Source organism: Canis lupus, chromosome 8 (genome assembly GCF_011100685.1).
Source record: "Canis lupus familiaris isolate Mischka breed German Shepherd chromosome 8, alternate assembly UU_Cfam_GSD_1.0, whole genome shotgun sequence".
Lineage (NCBI taxonomy): Eukaryota > Metazoa > Chordata > Mammalia > Carnivora > Canidae > Canis > Canis lupus.
In genome coordinates this window covers 61,400,625-61,416,925 of record NC_049229.1, presented here as the reverse complement: position 1 = coordinate 61,416,925, position 16,301 = coordinate 61,400,625, and the positions used below count along the sequence as shown (strand labels likewise).

General features: G+C 40.8%; 1 protein-coding gene across 10 annotated transcripts in view; it reads right to left on the bottom strand.

The window, feature by feature from the left end:
• Nucleotides 1-16,301, bottom strand: part of TDP1 (tyrosyl-DNA phosphodiesterase 1) — an 84,894-nt gene that overhangs the window by 21,575 nt on the left and 47,018 nt on the right. For all 10 annotated transcript variants that reach the window (XM_038545541.1, XM_038545535.1, XM_038545543.1 and 7 more), the window contains one exon: nucleotides 2,225-2,327. In XM_038545541.1, coding sequence (XP_038401469.1) covers nucleotides 2,225-2,327 — 103 coding nt within the window. Of the gene's footprint in view, nucleotides 1-2,224; nucleotides 2,328-16,301 lie in introns of those variants that run through there.

The window sequence follows — 16,301 nt, the reverse complement described above, 5'->3', positions numbered from 1 at the left end:
GGACGCTCAACAGACTGAAACCCCTAGGTGCCCCAATGTCAAATACTTCTGTGTCTTGTCTGCACACCTCATTTTGGCACCCTGCCCAAATAATGCATGGTTTAGTGAAGGACACAGGCAACCCACCCAAAAAAAGACTGACCATAAACCAGTGACAGTTTTGGGTTCTCACTAGTGTTATGGAGGAAGCCTGCTTTAAAGCACTGTTCTAGGATCTGCACCTTAAGACATGCCAAGGAACCCAGATTGCTGGATAAACACTGTCTTTTTTGGTCACTGTACTTGGGGCCTCACTCTTGAATCTATCAGCATAGTGGAGGAGGAGTTAATATTCTTGCCTGACAATCTTTATAAATAACTGAATCTCTTATCTAGAATGTGCTATAGTGGGGGCTCTTTCTTATTGCAACAGTAGACAAGAGTCTAATTTGGGGATTCTAAACGATTATGCCTATTTTTTTCCTCTATTAGCTGTCTCTAATGTACAGTTAGAAATAGAATCAGAGGTAAAAATTAGCTTAGCAGGGTCTAGAGGACCTAAAGCACAATAGATTTTTTTTATTACCATTTCTGTGATGAGGAATGGAGTCAGAACCGTTAGAAATGTCTAGAATTTGGCATATGCAAACGACAAAAGTCAAACAAGAGTGACATGGAATTTATTCCATTACTTAAGCTATTATTGGGAAATAATCCTGGCCTTAGTTCAAAGCTATGGTCACTACAGTCACACCAAATTACTATTATTATCCCAGCGTTGTAAATTTATTATTTCCCTGTGATAAAGCTGAAAGATCACAGGGGGGAAATCAGTAAGAGATGGTGGTTTGAGGTCTGGAGCCCACTCAGCTGTGGAACCCTAGGGAAGTCATATCCTTGTCTAGAGAAAAGGGGGAAGGGGAGAACCATCTGTCTCCAAGGATATGGAGGGGGAAGCAGCTGTAAGCAGTGTTAGGATCCACTGACTCTGTAGGAAAAAAATGAAAAGTGCTAGAATTTCATGATATTACCCTAAGGAGAAGTTTATTTGACAGTTCTGTAGCAAAGCCCTCTGAGTTGGAGAAGAAAAAGATGGATAAAGATTGACAGAGGGAGGAAAGAGGGAGAAAAGTACTTTTCACTGGTGTGTGGTAGGGAGGTAGGGAAGATGACAGGTGGGTGGGAGAGGCTCTCAGGTGCCCCTTCAGACTATGCCTACACGTCACATGGGTCTGGATTTAAGCCTGAGAATAAGTACACAACACTCCCTTAGAAAAGCGTTCTGGTCTAGTCCAAGTGGTTTACAATGGAGCTGCATCATGTGTGTGTTTATCATAAGCTCAACTACCAAAAAAAAAAAGAAAAAAAAGAAAAAGAAAAAAAGAAAAAAGCATTAGCCATCCTGTCATGTGGGCAGTTCTGATTGCATTCCACTGAATATGTGAGTGAATGTGAGGGGCAAGGTAAGTGGTCTTGGGTCTGTGTGACATCTCTCTGGCCCAAGAGTTATTTTAGTGTTTAGAAATCAGAAGGCCTGTACAACCAGTCCCAACATGAAAATCAGGCATACTGTCTGGTTTTGGCTGCAAGTGGAGAACTGTTCCACGCGGGGAGACAAGCTGGCTGTGCTAGACACCCCAAGAGAGAGATACAGCTTCCAAAATGGTATGTTTCTAGGGGGCTTACCAGCGAGTCTGATCACACAGGCCCTCTGTGACCCCCTGGACTCCTTCTCGAGATGTTGTGAGTTTCCTTGCCTGACACGTGCTCATGCGACTTCCAACATGGGATGCCCTTCCCACTCCTCTCCTCCTACCCTAAACCCTAGGCATCTTTCTCCCCACCCTACCACCCCCTCAAATCTTCTAGCTTCCAAAGACCTCCTCCAAAGGAACATCTTGCTCTTGGTTGAGTCATCCCTTCGGTGACCTGTCACTACCATCTTGTAATGAATCTTAACAATATTTAAATACTGTGAAACATGTGATTAACTTTTCCCAAAGCAATTATCTTCAATCTGTCATCAGGTACGCTCCCTGAGAGCAGCAATCTCACTGCACCAGAATAGCGAGTGCTAAATATATTTGTTGGCACAGGCCAGCAGTTGAGAGCACAGGCTCTAGATTAGAACCCTGGTCCTGCTACCTCCTGGCCTTAGGCAGGTCATAATGATCGAAGGAAGAGAACATGAAAACCCAACTTGTTTCATGTGTGACCACTCAGGCAGTTTCAAATGTGAACTTACAAATGCTGATGGCAGGAAAAGGACCCCAAGCTCATAGGAACGGATCATCAACTGGGCACCATTCTTCTCTAATGCTCCCCAGGCGGCCTTGGACAGATTTGCGCTGCAGGGAAAAGGACACAGAGAGGGCTGGCTCAGTGAGACATTTCAGTGCAGGTCAAACTTTCACAGCTGCAAGGGCATTGGTCAAAACCACAGATAAGCTGCAATCACATTCATTCAGTTTTTAGCAGAGTTGTGTATTTTTAGAAATCCTACTGTGCTATAATCCTGAGGATTTATCTAATTGTTAATTTGGGGAAGATTTGCCCTTATCTGTGTTTTCCCCGAGGATAGCTATTCAAATAATTATCCTTAGATTTATTTTTCTGTCTAAAGTTCTTTTTCTTTCCAGGACTCTGGTATAGCCAGAAAGTCTTTGTTATATACCAAAGTAGTTTTTAGAAAAAACTTTGTTAATATGATCTTAGATAGTATCTTAAACTTCACATTCCTTTTTTCTTCCTTTGGTTGTGGGCCAGAAAGTGATAATTTCTACCTTCAATCTAAAGAAAACAGCTGAGGGTAGTAGACTGGCATTTGTATCCAGAAAGAAATGGGAGTGTTCAAAGTCATGTTTTCTATGGGCAGAGTTGCGGGTACGCAGAAGAAAAAAGCCTTGGAATAGACCAGATGGGAGGAACCCAGATGCTATCGAACAGACATAAGCTTTGAGGCATCAGCTCTAGAAACATGCTCTCCTGCATCAAACCAGGCCAAGAACCCTCACCCACCAGTTAATTAACACACACCCACCATGATTTTTTTTTTTTTTTTTTGCCAATGAGACCCATCCAAATTCTATTTTGTTTTTATTATTTATTTATTTTTTAGAGATTTCATTTATTTATTCATGAGTGAGTGAGAGAGAGAGAGAGAGAGGCAGAGACACAGGCAGAGGGAGAAGCAGGCTCCATGCAGGCAGCCCGATGTGGGACTCGATCCTGGGTCTCCAGGATCATGCCCTGTGCCAAAACCGCTGAGCCACTGGGGCTGCCCTCTATTTTGTTTTCAGAATAGAGAATATTCTCAACTATTCAGACCCTTACAGCCCAACTTCAAGGACAACGGGAACTCTACCAAAATTCATGCACTGGGGCATCAAGTATTCTCCTGCAGCAAGTGCTGAACTGACATCACAAGAATCACAGAATCAAGGATAAGCAATAACCAAGTAAGGTGAAAAGTATGATTTCTGTTCAGGGTCCTATGGAAACAGACAAGGACTATGGAAATCAGAGCTGAACAACTGCTAAAACAATTAAACTAACTTAAACACAACTGTGCCTTCTTTAATGGACCATGCGGAGAACAAGAAACTCTACTTTGATGCTCAAGGGCCATAATCCTGAAGATCATCATCTGTGATGGATCACAAAGACAGAAAATGTAGAGCAAGTGGGAAGTTGACAATATAGTGGTACTGTGACTCTAGGAAAATTGTTTTCTTTCGAAGTCCAAGATGAGAGGTTACTTTCAGGTCTTTCAGCCATTAACAAAATATGGTGACCTCCTGGGCAAAACCATAGGTCCAATGGCACAACCAACTAGTGAGTGTAAGGTAGAAGCAATCTCTCTTTGAATATTTCCCCCACTTTCTAAATTATTGCCTGAATGCTCTTTTGACATGTACTATCTAACTGTAACCATCACAGGCCAGAGGTACTTTCTGGAAAGCTTGCTTTCATTCTTCACTGACTAGTCGTACTTCAACATTCCAAGATCTGAGGGCTCATTCCAAGGTAAAGACCGTGAGAGACCACCAAGACACCTTTTTCAGATGGTTTCCTCCAATCCTTCCTTTGTATTTAGCTTCTAACAGAATTCCAAGTATCTGGAACCTAAACTGCATCTTGAATAATTATACTCAAAGTCACTAGTAAGCTCTCTAGGTTGTAAGTCGGTATTCCTTGAAAGAACATCTTTATGGATTTTTTCATATCTGAATACACTTTGGATCACTGGTACCCAGGGCAGCCAAGACAGGGGTATTTTCCCCAAATTCCAACCCTGCCTGCAGCCAAGACAAGGGGTATTTCCCCCAAATTCCAACCCTGCCTGTGTGGTATAGACAGGCACCTACAAGTGTCTACCAGAAACCCAGTGTCTTGTGAGGTACAGTGACACCACATGGCTGCTAATGACCAGCTCTTTTGCTCCCAAAACTCCAAAGGAATTCTAGCTTTTCTCTTCCATTCAGAATCTAGGTCTACTGCCAGTCTTGGCTTCCAGCTGAGGCCACTGCCATTAGTTAGGTTCACTTCTACCGTGTTCTCTATCCTTGTTCTTTCAGTTTTCTTCGGTCTCCTGCTGGATGGGGCTGCTCTCTCCCCTTCCAGTGCTCAGGTCTGTTGTTACTGGGTATCAAATGATGCTTCATCAAAGAAGATTGGGGTTTTTAACGTATTTTCTATTCTTTAGAGGCATTAAAGGATTCTGAAAATTGGAGAATTCCAGACGGTGGGATCCCAGATGTCCAAAGTTATACTGTCCAACAGAAATTCTGTCCAAACTGCTAAGTAAGTGAATAAAGCAGAGGCTTCTCAGAAACAGGTATAGGGCAGCCATAGTTCAATCAAAGAAGGAGGATGAGAGGATGTGTATCATATAGAGTATGTACTCAGAGGAATTTAACTTATATAATTGCAGGAGCTTATAAAGCAGTCTTTAAGGGCCATCTGTGCCCTGAAGCTGGAGTTTGAAGTCTACAGGGACAGCAGAAACCAGGAAAGATGCCTCTACAGTCTAGAGTCACAAGCTAGAACCATGGGCAACAAGCGAAAACCATAAATAGAGACTAAAACCATGCCTGTTTGCGTTGGGGGGCAGACACACACGTCAGGTGAGGTCCAGGGATTAGAGGAGCTGAAGCAGAAACCTGGAACGGGTACAGACGTTGCACTTCTATATTTCCACTGCTGCCTCTTGCCAACGACTTGAGCTGGCTCAATATGACAATATGTAGGTTATAAAAAGAACTGCTGGGCAGCCCCAGTGGCACAGCGGTTTAGCGCTGCCTGCAGCCCGGGGTGTGATCCTGGGGACCTGGGATCGAGTCCCATGTTGGGCTCCCTGCATGGAGCCTGCTTCTCCCTCTGCCTGTGTCTCTGCCCCGCCCCCCCCCCCCCCCCCAATAAATTAAAAATCTTTAAAAATAAATAAATAAAAAGAACTGCTACTTTACATGTGCCCTCCAAATCTCCAACAAGAAACTCCTCTGGGGCCCACTCCTACCAGAAACATGTAGGGAAATGGAAAGAAAGGGAATTCTGGAAAAACAGTTCAGCCCATGCATACTGACACATCACAAAGCAGACTAATGGTCAGTTACTGAGCTAGGCAATTTGTAGAGCTGACACTGTTAAGAGTAAATTTAAACTGATGACACGTAACAAAGTTCCTCATGGAAAGCATAAGGATGCCATCTAAGTAAGGTATCCAGAGAAGGCAGATGTTGAAAAAAGATCCCTGGACCCCCAATTGGGTGAGAGGATTTCTGTTCTGTCTTCCCCACTAACAAGATGCTAAGGCACTCTTCTTCCTAGGCATTAGTTTCTTGTCCCTAAAATAAGGGAGCTTTGGCCAATGAGGCCATAATCCCTTTCTGGACAACAGTCTACAGTGACTAGTGACATCTACATCCAACATCCTAACTAGAGAGCTGCCCTCCACCTACATTTTCCAACCAGAAAGATTAAATCCATTATTTTCACTGGGAGCTCACTGCTGAGTAGTGTTTATCTCAACGTTCATGGTAACATGCTGGGAAATCAGCCATGCAAGAAAGGAGAAGGGGGCAACGAAGAGGACCACTGGGCCAATCTGGCTTCATGCATCTTTAAAAGTTTGAAGTCTGGTAATAAGCAATAACATCATCTACCACCTCCAACCCTGGGCTGAGCACCTGTTTGAGCTGCTCATTCAGTTTACTTTTAAGACTTAAAAAATTTTTATTTATATACATTTTTACTTGAAGTATAATTGACATGTATTTTGACTACAACAGTGACTTGACAATTACATACATTACAAAATGCACCACAGTGTGAGCTTCGAGACTTTGTTAGAAGGTATACAAAAACCACAAGGATGACTGTTATGGGAACATGTGTCCACTGAAAACATTTCTTCCATAATGAGTACTTAATCTAAGCAGCAGCGACACAAAGTGCAGACATGGCCAACAGATTGAGCTTTTAGCCACATCTCTTAGAGGACCGGGGGCGGGGGGTCTGGATACTTTCACAGACAGATGCAATAAACAGAATGTTGGCAGTAGATGTGAGAGAAGATGTAGACAGAGCAGCTGTGTGGCGAGGAGGGAAAATGATTAACTCTCACTAATGTTTCTGTCACTCCATCCTAAAATCCGGCTGCCTGTCTGTCTCCCCCTCCCTCCTCCCCATCCACCCCCCACCACACACATGCAGTTATCTTTTGATTTGCATTTGCTGGTTTTCTCGTACTGCCCTTGGACTGTTTCTTTATGCATTGAGAAAAAGTTTCACAAATGATATGGAAGGATACTGTGAAAGATTTAAGTTGGATATAGGTATACACAAATTTTTTTCTTTAGGAAATAATTTTTAAATTTTGATGGATTTTCCCTCTAAAACATCTGTCCTATTTAGACCCTCACCAACAACGTATAAGAGACTCTTGGATCCCTGAGAACACTGGATGGATAATGTCTATGAAAATTTTTGCTAACCTAATGGGCAAATAGAGCTCATTTAAATTTGATTTCTCTGATTCCTAGTGGTGTTCAGTTTTTTTAAGATTTTATTTATTCATGAGAGACACAGAGAGAGAGAGGCAGAGACACAGGCAGAGGGAGAAGCAGGCTCTATACAGAGAGCCCGATGTGGGACTCGATCCCGGGTCTCCAGGATCACAACCTGGGCCGAAGGTGGCGCCAAACCGCTGGGCCATCAGGACTGCCCATGTTCAGTGTTTTTAACTGTATTTATTGGACATCTAGGTTTAATTTTGTGAGTTAACCATCTTAAAATTGTGTTACTTGTCTTTTTTACTGATAACCAGTATGCATAGTTTCCTATTGCTGCTTTGCCATAAATTTAGTGGCTTAAAACAGCACGAATTTATTATCTTAAACTTCTGGAGATCAGAAGTCTAAAATGGGACTTGCTGGACTAAAATCAAGGTGTTGGCAAGATTGCATTTCCTCTGGAGGCTCTAAGGAAGAATTCATTTCCTTGCGTTTTCCAGTTTTTAGAGGACACCTGCATTCCTTGTGTCTCAACCTTGGTCTTCAAAGACCAACAAGGTCAGCAGAGTTCTTTTCCTATCTCCATCACTCTGGACTTCTTCCATCCACTTGTAAGTGCCTTTGTGATTATACTGGGCACTCTCAGATAATCTCCCACATTATAATTCCATCTGCTACCTTCACGGGCTCTGGAAATTAGGACATCTTTGAAGAGCCATTCTTTTCTCTTCACGGGGCTTTTCATATATTGTAATTATGCAGCAAATGTTCTCCCAGTTTGTTGAAGTGCTAATGAGAACCTTTATATTTCAGGTCTTTCTTGCTTTCTTTCTTTTTTGGGAAGAGGAGACAATTTATCCAAGTTGCAATTTTTTTCCTTTACCATCTTCTGAGTTTGAGGTCTTGTTTAGAAAGGCCTTCCTTAGCCATCCCCAAATGGTGTCTTCTGATGAACTGAATTTCTAAAATATTTTTGAATTCCAAAAATACATTTTTTTTATGGCCAAGTGCATTTTTGTGCCATCTACTAAACTTTTTCTGACTCCAATGTCATGAGAATATTCTTCAGTTTTCACTTCATAGTTTTAGCTTTCTTACTTAGGTCTATCATCTGAGATTAATTTTGTTTATGGCCTAAGATAGGCCAAGGTTTGTTTATTCTGTATGGATTTTCAACTGCTTTAACCACTATTTACTGAGAAGAACGTCCTCCTCCTGCCTGGTGCCTTTGTCAAAAGTCTTTGATTACATCTATTTCTGGACTCTATTCCATTGATTAGAATATCTATATTCTTTTTTATTTTTATTTTTTTTATGATAGTCACAGAGAGAGAGAGAGAGAGAGGGGCAGAGACACCGGCAGAGGGAGAAGCAGGCTCCATGCAGGGAGCCCGACATGGGATTCGATCCCGGGTCTCCAGGATCGCGCCTTGGGCCAAAGGCAGGCGCTAAACCGCTGCGCCATCCAGGGATCCCAGAATATCTATATTCTTATACTATACCACAGTCTTATTCTTGTTTTATGCCAAGTCTTCAAATCAGGTACTGTAAGTACATTTCTTTAAGACCATCTTGGTTATTTTAGATCCTTTGTATATATACATGTAAATTTTGCAATCAGCCTGTTCTTCTCTAAAGTTGTCTTGCCTTCTAAATACCTTGCATTTTCAAATAAATTTTAGAATCCGCTTGTTGATTTTTTACAACAAAACTCTGTTGGGATTTTGATCAGGATTATAGTGAAATCAAGGAAGTAGGGAGCAACTGATGTCAATACTGAATCTTCTAATCCATGAACATGTTATATACATCTCCATGTATTTAATTTCTTTCAGCAGTGTTTTATGTAGAGTTTTCAGTGTAGATGTCTTACACAAGTTTGGTCAAATTTATTTCTAGCTATTTGATGCTTTTGATAGCATTTTTTTTTATAGCATTTTTAATAGAACTTTATTATTTACAATGTCACCTGTAAGTACAGATAGTTCTTCATGATCTTTATGCCTTCAATTTCTTTTCTTATTGTACCAGCTATATTACAAAAAAAAAATCTCATTTAGTCTTCAATCTGTTGTATCATTTCATAAGGCTTCTCCCCATAGTGTTATACTGCAATCACTCAAAGGCACAGAAATCCTCCACATTATCAAATCCAATGGAAACTTTTTGACCTTATTTGATCTCTTAGCAGCATATAACTCTCATAACTCACCCAGATTCCTCCTTTAAAAATGAGATATTTTCCCTTGATTTCTGTTAAACTTTGGTTTTCTACTTTCAATCTCTCTGGTCACTTCTTTCGGATCTCTAAATACCAAAGTGCCAGTTTTAGGTCATACCCCATGTCAAGACATCCACAGACACTGGTCCTAGGCTCTTGAAGAGACTGTCAGAAACAAAATCTGGAGATACAGATTTCCACTCAAAGGAAAGAAGATTCTTACAGTTAAAGCTTCAATGAAGAGACACTTATCCCAAATTTCAAAGCAATAGGAAAATAATCCCAATCCATCATGAGCAAAAGTCAACAGAAAATAGGATCAGACTGGTAATGTATATTGATTAGATGGTAATGTGAAATTAAATATGTTTAAAACGATGAGTGTGAAATGAAAAATGCATATGTGACAAGAGCAGTTTATACACAGCACCTACACATACCAGTTTAATCCCTTTATTCTGTTAATTCTCATTCTGAACTATTAGATTCTGTACCTATATCATTATCCTAATTTAACTGATGAGAAAAAGTGAAGTAATTTGTAATTTGCCTGTCGTTTCATAGGTAGTAAGTGGCGAAGAATGTGAAGCCTGCAACCTGACTCTGCTCTAAGTTCTAAATCACGAAGCATACTATATTTTACAAGACCTCAGACTGAAAAATGTAATCAAAATAACACATGAGCTGCTGCTAAAAAAAAAAAAAAAAATAATAGAAGAGAGAAAGCAAATCAATAGAAGAATGAAAAATAAAGGGGTCTCACATGCATTTAGTAAGCGTTGATTTACTTGAAAGGAATGCCAGGAAGAAAAGCAAGCAAAGAAATTAGTAAACCTGTGGGTAACTCTTAACAAGAATGATTCACTTCCAAGGCTTCAATATAATATTGGAACAATTCTGGAGAACAACATGAGAGAGGGCAAACAGAATGGGAGTTCCATTTTCCTAGCAGTTTAAGAAGAGGAAAACCTCAACTGACTTTATTTAGTTTTTTAAAGATTTATTTATTCATTTATTTATGAGAGAGAGAAAGAGAGAGAAAGGCAGAGACACAGGAGGAGGGAGAAGCAGGCTCCACGCCGAGAGCCCGACGCAGGACTCGATCCCGGGACTCCAGGATCACGCCCTGGGCCAAAGGCAGGCGCCAAACCGCCAAGCCACCCAGGGATCCCCCTCCCCAACTGACTATACATTCCAGATTAGAGATGGACTATACTTTTTACTAGAAGAAAGATAAAGCAAACCTGATGAATCAGACAGAGGTGAGAAAAAGGAGGCAAAGAAAAACATGGAAACAGGAACACATAATAGAAAATTACAAATATATCAGTATTAACACTGAATGCAAAACATTAAAGTAACCTACTAAAGTAAAGATTATCAGATTAGATTTATAAGGTACATGCCTTTTTAAAAAAGGAGAAATGAACATTAAAAGAGAAGGGACATCTCAGATTCAACATCAGAAGCACAGCCCATCACAGGAAAAAACGGTTAAGCTGAACTTAAGAACTTCTGCTCTGCAAATAGAACTATTAAAAGAATGAAAATAAAAGCTGTGGAGCAGCCCGGGTGGCTCAGCAGTTTAGCGCCACCTTCAGGCCCAAGTCGTGATCCTGGAGACCCAGGATCAAGTCCCATGTCAGGCTCCCTGCATGGAGCCTGCTTCTCCCTCTGCCTGTGTCTCTGCCTCTGTGTCTCTCATTAATAAATAAATAAAATCTTAAAAAAATATATAAGCTGTGGACTAGGAGATAATATTTGCAAAACATATACCTGATAAAGGACCTGTACCCCAAATAGACAAAGAACTCTTAAAATGCACTAAGAAAACAGTTACTATTTACAGATGACATGATGCTATATATAGAAAACCTTAAAGGCTCCACTAAAAAGGTCTTAGAATAAATGAATTTAGTAAAGTTGCAGGATAAAATAATATATATACACAGAAATCTGTAGTGCTTCTATACACAAATAACTGCAGCAAGAGAAATTAAGAAAAAAAATCCCATTTATAATTACATCAAAAAGAATACCTAGGAATAAGTTTAACAGAGAAGGTCAAAGACCTATACTCTATAAAGATTATATTAATGAAAGTAATTGAAGACAAAACAAATAGATATATGATACCCATGGATTAGAAGAATATTAACATAATGTCCATACTACCCAAAGCAACTAATGCATTCAATGCAATTCTTATCAAGACACCAAGGCAATTTTTCAAAGAATTAGAACAAAGAATTCTAAAATTTATATAGACTACAGAAGACCTGGAATAGCCAATGCAATGTTGAGAAAAAAAAAAAAATCAACAAAGCTGGAGATATCACAATCCTAGAATAATCTAAAGAGTATGGTACTGGCATAAAAACAGATACAGATCGATGCAATAAAATAGCCCAGAAGTAAACTCACATTTATGTGATCAATCAATGATAAAGGAGGCAGGAAAATATTATGGGAAAAAGATAGTCTTTTCAATAAATGGTGCTGGGGAAACATGCAAAACATGCAGAAGAAGCTAGACCACGTTCTTATACCAAATAAACTCAAAATGGATTTAAGACCTAAATTAAGACCTGAAACCATAAACTCCTAGAAGAAAACAAACAGTAATCTCTCTTGGACACTGGCCTTAATATTCTTCTGGGTCTACCTCCTCAGGCAAGGGAAACAAAAGTAAAAAACTTGAGACTACAACAAATTCAACTTTTGCACAGTGAAAGAAATCAACAAAATAAAAAGGCAACGTACTGAAAGAATTTGCAAATTACATATATCCAATAATGGGCTAATACTCAAAAAGATAAGGAACTTCTACAACTCAACACCATATACAGAAATAAAAAAATACCACAAATAATCTGATTTAAAATGGAAAGAGGGGACACTTGGGTGGCTCAGTGGTTGAGTGTCTGTCTTCAGCTCAGGGCATGATCCCAGGGTCCTGAGATCAAGTCCTACACTGGGCTCCCCACGGAGACACTGCTTCTCCCTCTGCCTATGTCTCTGCCTCTCTCTCTCTCTGTCCTCTCATGAATAAATAAAATCTTTAAAAAACAAAAACAAAAACGGGAAGAGGATCTGAATAGATATTTTTCTAAAGATATACAGATGGCCAACAGATTTATGGAAAGATGCTCAAACATCACTCATCATCAGGGAAATGCAAATCAAACCCATAGTGACATATCGCCTCACACGAGTCAGAATGGCTAGTTCCAAAAGAAATAAGCAAGGATATAGGGATGGCTGTGTGGCTCAGCGGTTGAATGTCTGCCTTCATTCAGCTCAGGGTGTGATCCTGGAGTCCCAGGATTGAGTCCCACATCGGGCTCCCTGTGTGGAGCCTGCTTCTCCCTCTGCCTGTGTCTCTGCCCCCTGCCCTCCCCCACCCCCCCCCCGCGTCTCTCATGAATAAATAAATCTAAAAAAAAAAAAAAAAAAAAAAAAGACAAGGATATGGAGAAGAGGAAACCCTCATGCACTGTTGGTGGGAATGTAAACTGGTGTAGCCACTATAGAAGACAGTAAAGAGGTTCCTTAAAAATAAAAAAAAAGAAAGATAGAAATACTATATGATCCAGTAATTCCACTTCCGGTTATTTACCCAATGAAAACAAAAACACTAATCTGAAAAAATATATGCACCACTATATTTACTGCAACATTGTTTATAATAGCCAAGATATGAAAGCAATCTAAGTGTCAATCACTAGATGAATGGATGAAGAAAATGTGGTATCGAGACACAATGTTACATTACTCAGCCATAAAAATAAGATCTTGCCATTTACAACAACATGGGATGGAACTAGAGGGATTATGCTAAGCAAAATTAAGCCAGAAAGACAAATACTGTATGATTTATTTTACTTATATGTGTAATCTAAGAAACAAAAACAAATGAAGAAACAGAAATAGACTAACAGAACTGGTGGGTGCCAGAGGGGAGGGGTGTAGGGGTGTAGGGGGATGGGTAAAACAGGTGAGGAGATTAAGAGGTACAAACTTCCCATTATGAAATAAGTAAGTCACGAGGATGAAAAGTATAGCATAAGGAATAGAATCAACATTTTTTTTTTTTTAAATTTTTATTTATTTATGATAGTCACAGAGAGAGAGAGAGAGGCGCAGAGACACAGGCAGAGGGAGAAGCAGGCTCCATGCACCGGGAGCCCGATGTGGGATTCGATCCCAGGTCTCCAGGATCGCGCCCTGGGCCAAAGGCAGGCGCCAAACCGCTGCGCCACCCAGGGATCCCTAGAATCAACATTTAATAATTTTGTACACCTGAAATACTGTATTTCAACTACACTTTTTTCTTTTTTTAAAGATTTTATTTATTTATTCATGAGACACAGAAAGAGGCAGAGACATAGGCAGGGGGAGAAGCAGGCTCCATGCAGAGAGCCTGATGTGGGACTCTATCCCAGGATCCTGGGATCACGCCCTGAGCCGAAGGCAGATGCTCAACCACTGAGCCACCCAGGCGTCCCCTTAACTACCCTTCAATAAAATTCAATGTGAATTCTAGGTGTAATGAAGTAAAGAAAACAATTTGATTAAGAAATTGGCAAAGGACCTGAACAGACACCTCACCAAAAGATACACAGATGGCAAATACGTTTAAGAAAAGATGCTCCACATCATTTGTCATTAGGGAATTGCAACTTAAAATGAGTTACTACCACACACCTATTAGGATGGCCAAAACCCCTCAAAAAACACACAGTATCAAAAACCGACAATAAGAACTATCATTCTTTGCTGGTGAGTATGTAAAATGATAGTCATTTTGGAAAAACAGTTTGGCAGCTGCTTTCACAGCTGTATATCAACACTATACAACCTAGTAATCATGGTCTTCAATATTGACATAAAGGAGTTGAAAGCTTACGTCCACCCAATCCTGCACATTGATGTTTGGAAGCCACCACAATGGTCTTCAGTGGGTGAACAGACAGCAAGCTGTGATGTGTATTCAGACAATGGACTACTACACAGCACTACAAAGAAATTTGCTATCAAAGTTACGAAGGAACCTCAAATGCAGGTTGCTAAGCGAAAGGAAGCAATCTGAAAAGGCTACATACAGTATGATTCCAACTATATGACATTCTGGAAAAGTCAAAACTATACAAACAATAAAAAGATCAGTAGGCTTCTAGAGCATTGGGGGCGGGAGTGGGAGCAGGGAGGGATGAACAGGTGAAGTGCAGAGGATTTTTGGACAGTGAACTGCTCTTTATGACAACGTAGTGGTGGATACATGTCCTTATACTTTTGTCAAATTCCAAGGAGCGTATGTGAACTCTAACATAAACTATGGACTTTGATTAATAATAACGTATCAGGGGATCCCTGGGTGGCTCTGCGGTTTAGCGCCTGCCTTCGGGCCAGGGCGTGATCCTGGAGACCCAGGATAAAGTCCCACATTGGGGTCCTTGTATGGAGCCTGCTTCTCCCTCTGCCTGTGTGTCTCTGCCCGCCTCTCAATCTCGCTCATGAATAAAATCTTTAAAATAATAATAATAATAATGTATCAATAGTGCCTCATCATGTAAAACAAAGGTCTCACACTAATGCAACATGTGAACAACAGAGGAAAGGGAGCTGAAGGGAACTTTCTGCTCAATTTTTTGTTAAACTGCTTAAAAAGGACAGTCTATTAATTTTGAATAGTAATGAACTATTTATATACATGAAGACATGGGGCGAAATAATTTGTACTTTTAATTTAATCTCAATAAAAATACTATAACCTTATTTCCCCTGAACAAGAGAAGCCTATTATTGAGTTGACCCAAGAGAATAGTTCAGACCACCTTTCAAAAGGGAGTGAGGTACAACCGCTGGCTCTACCACACAAGAACTTGGCAGGTTTAGCACTCAAGTGTCTGCTGCAGAACACTGCTTTTTACCTCCTGATGTACCATTTCCTTTCCTTTCTCCCTCTTCAATTCTCCTAGTCTGACTTCCACTTGCTCAATATTCCTAACTGCCAAATTCAGCAATCTCTTTTCATAGTCCTTATTCTCCTAGACTAGCAGTTCACACCTGGGGGCAGTTTTGTTCCTAAGGGGATATTTGGCAAGGTCTGGAGCCATTTCCTGTCATCACAACTGTGGCAGGCGAGTGAGTAAAGGCGAGGGATGCTAAAGGGATGCTAACATCTAACAATGCAGAAGGCAACCCCGTAAGGGAAGTCATCTGCCGCAGATGTTGACTGTGCCATGGTGGAGAGAAACCTAGCTTTCTCGGCTTTCTCTCCATTTGACTGTTCAGCTTCTCTCATTTGCTGCCCTTCCCATCATGAACCCTCTAAATTCCTGCTTTGCCCCTGGCTCCTTCTACTGTCCTCTCTCCCCTGGGGACTATACCAGTCACCAATGGCAAACATTATGCTGACAAGTAGGATTCCCAGACTCTGCCAGCTACATATTCAACCGACATCTCCAACTATAAGCTGGATTTCTCTATTGGAATGTCACATTATCACCACAAACCCAATACTCAAAAACCAGAACCCATCAGTATGCCTTTCCCCTCAGCAAACCAGCCCTCTCCTGTCTTCCCCTTTGTCCACAGTCAGTCAGGCTCAGGTATCTCATGGACTTACCTGCTCTGTAGGCAACTACATAGAGCCAGTCACCAAGCTATTTTCACCCTCTAACATCCTCTATTTACAATGAGATCTCCCTGGTCCTGCCCCTTTCACCTGAGACTCTGGATCCAAATGGTTTGCCCTGTCTCTGGTTTCTCATTTACACCTTCCTCAAGTGGCTCTCAAAGTTAAGCATAAAGTAAATATATGGCCTTGCATTTAGGACCCTCTTCAGTCTGACCAGATTTATGCTTTCAATCTATTTCCTGTTAGGCCTTTTCCTGACTCCACTACTCTTTAAGTGCCCTGATTTACTGACTGCTTCCACATCGATGCAAACATCATTTCCTAGTCCACGAGATCTTTGATCCCACCCATGCTTGTGGCTATCTGAGCCCTTTCCTCCCGCACAAACCTCACCTCTTTCATCAAGCTGTCTCTGGCTACTGCAGCCCACCGATGTGTCCTAACT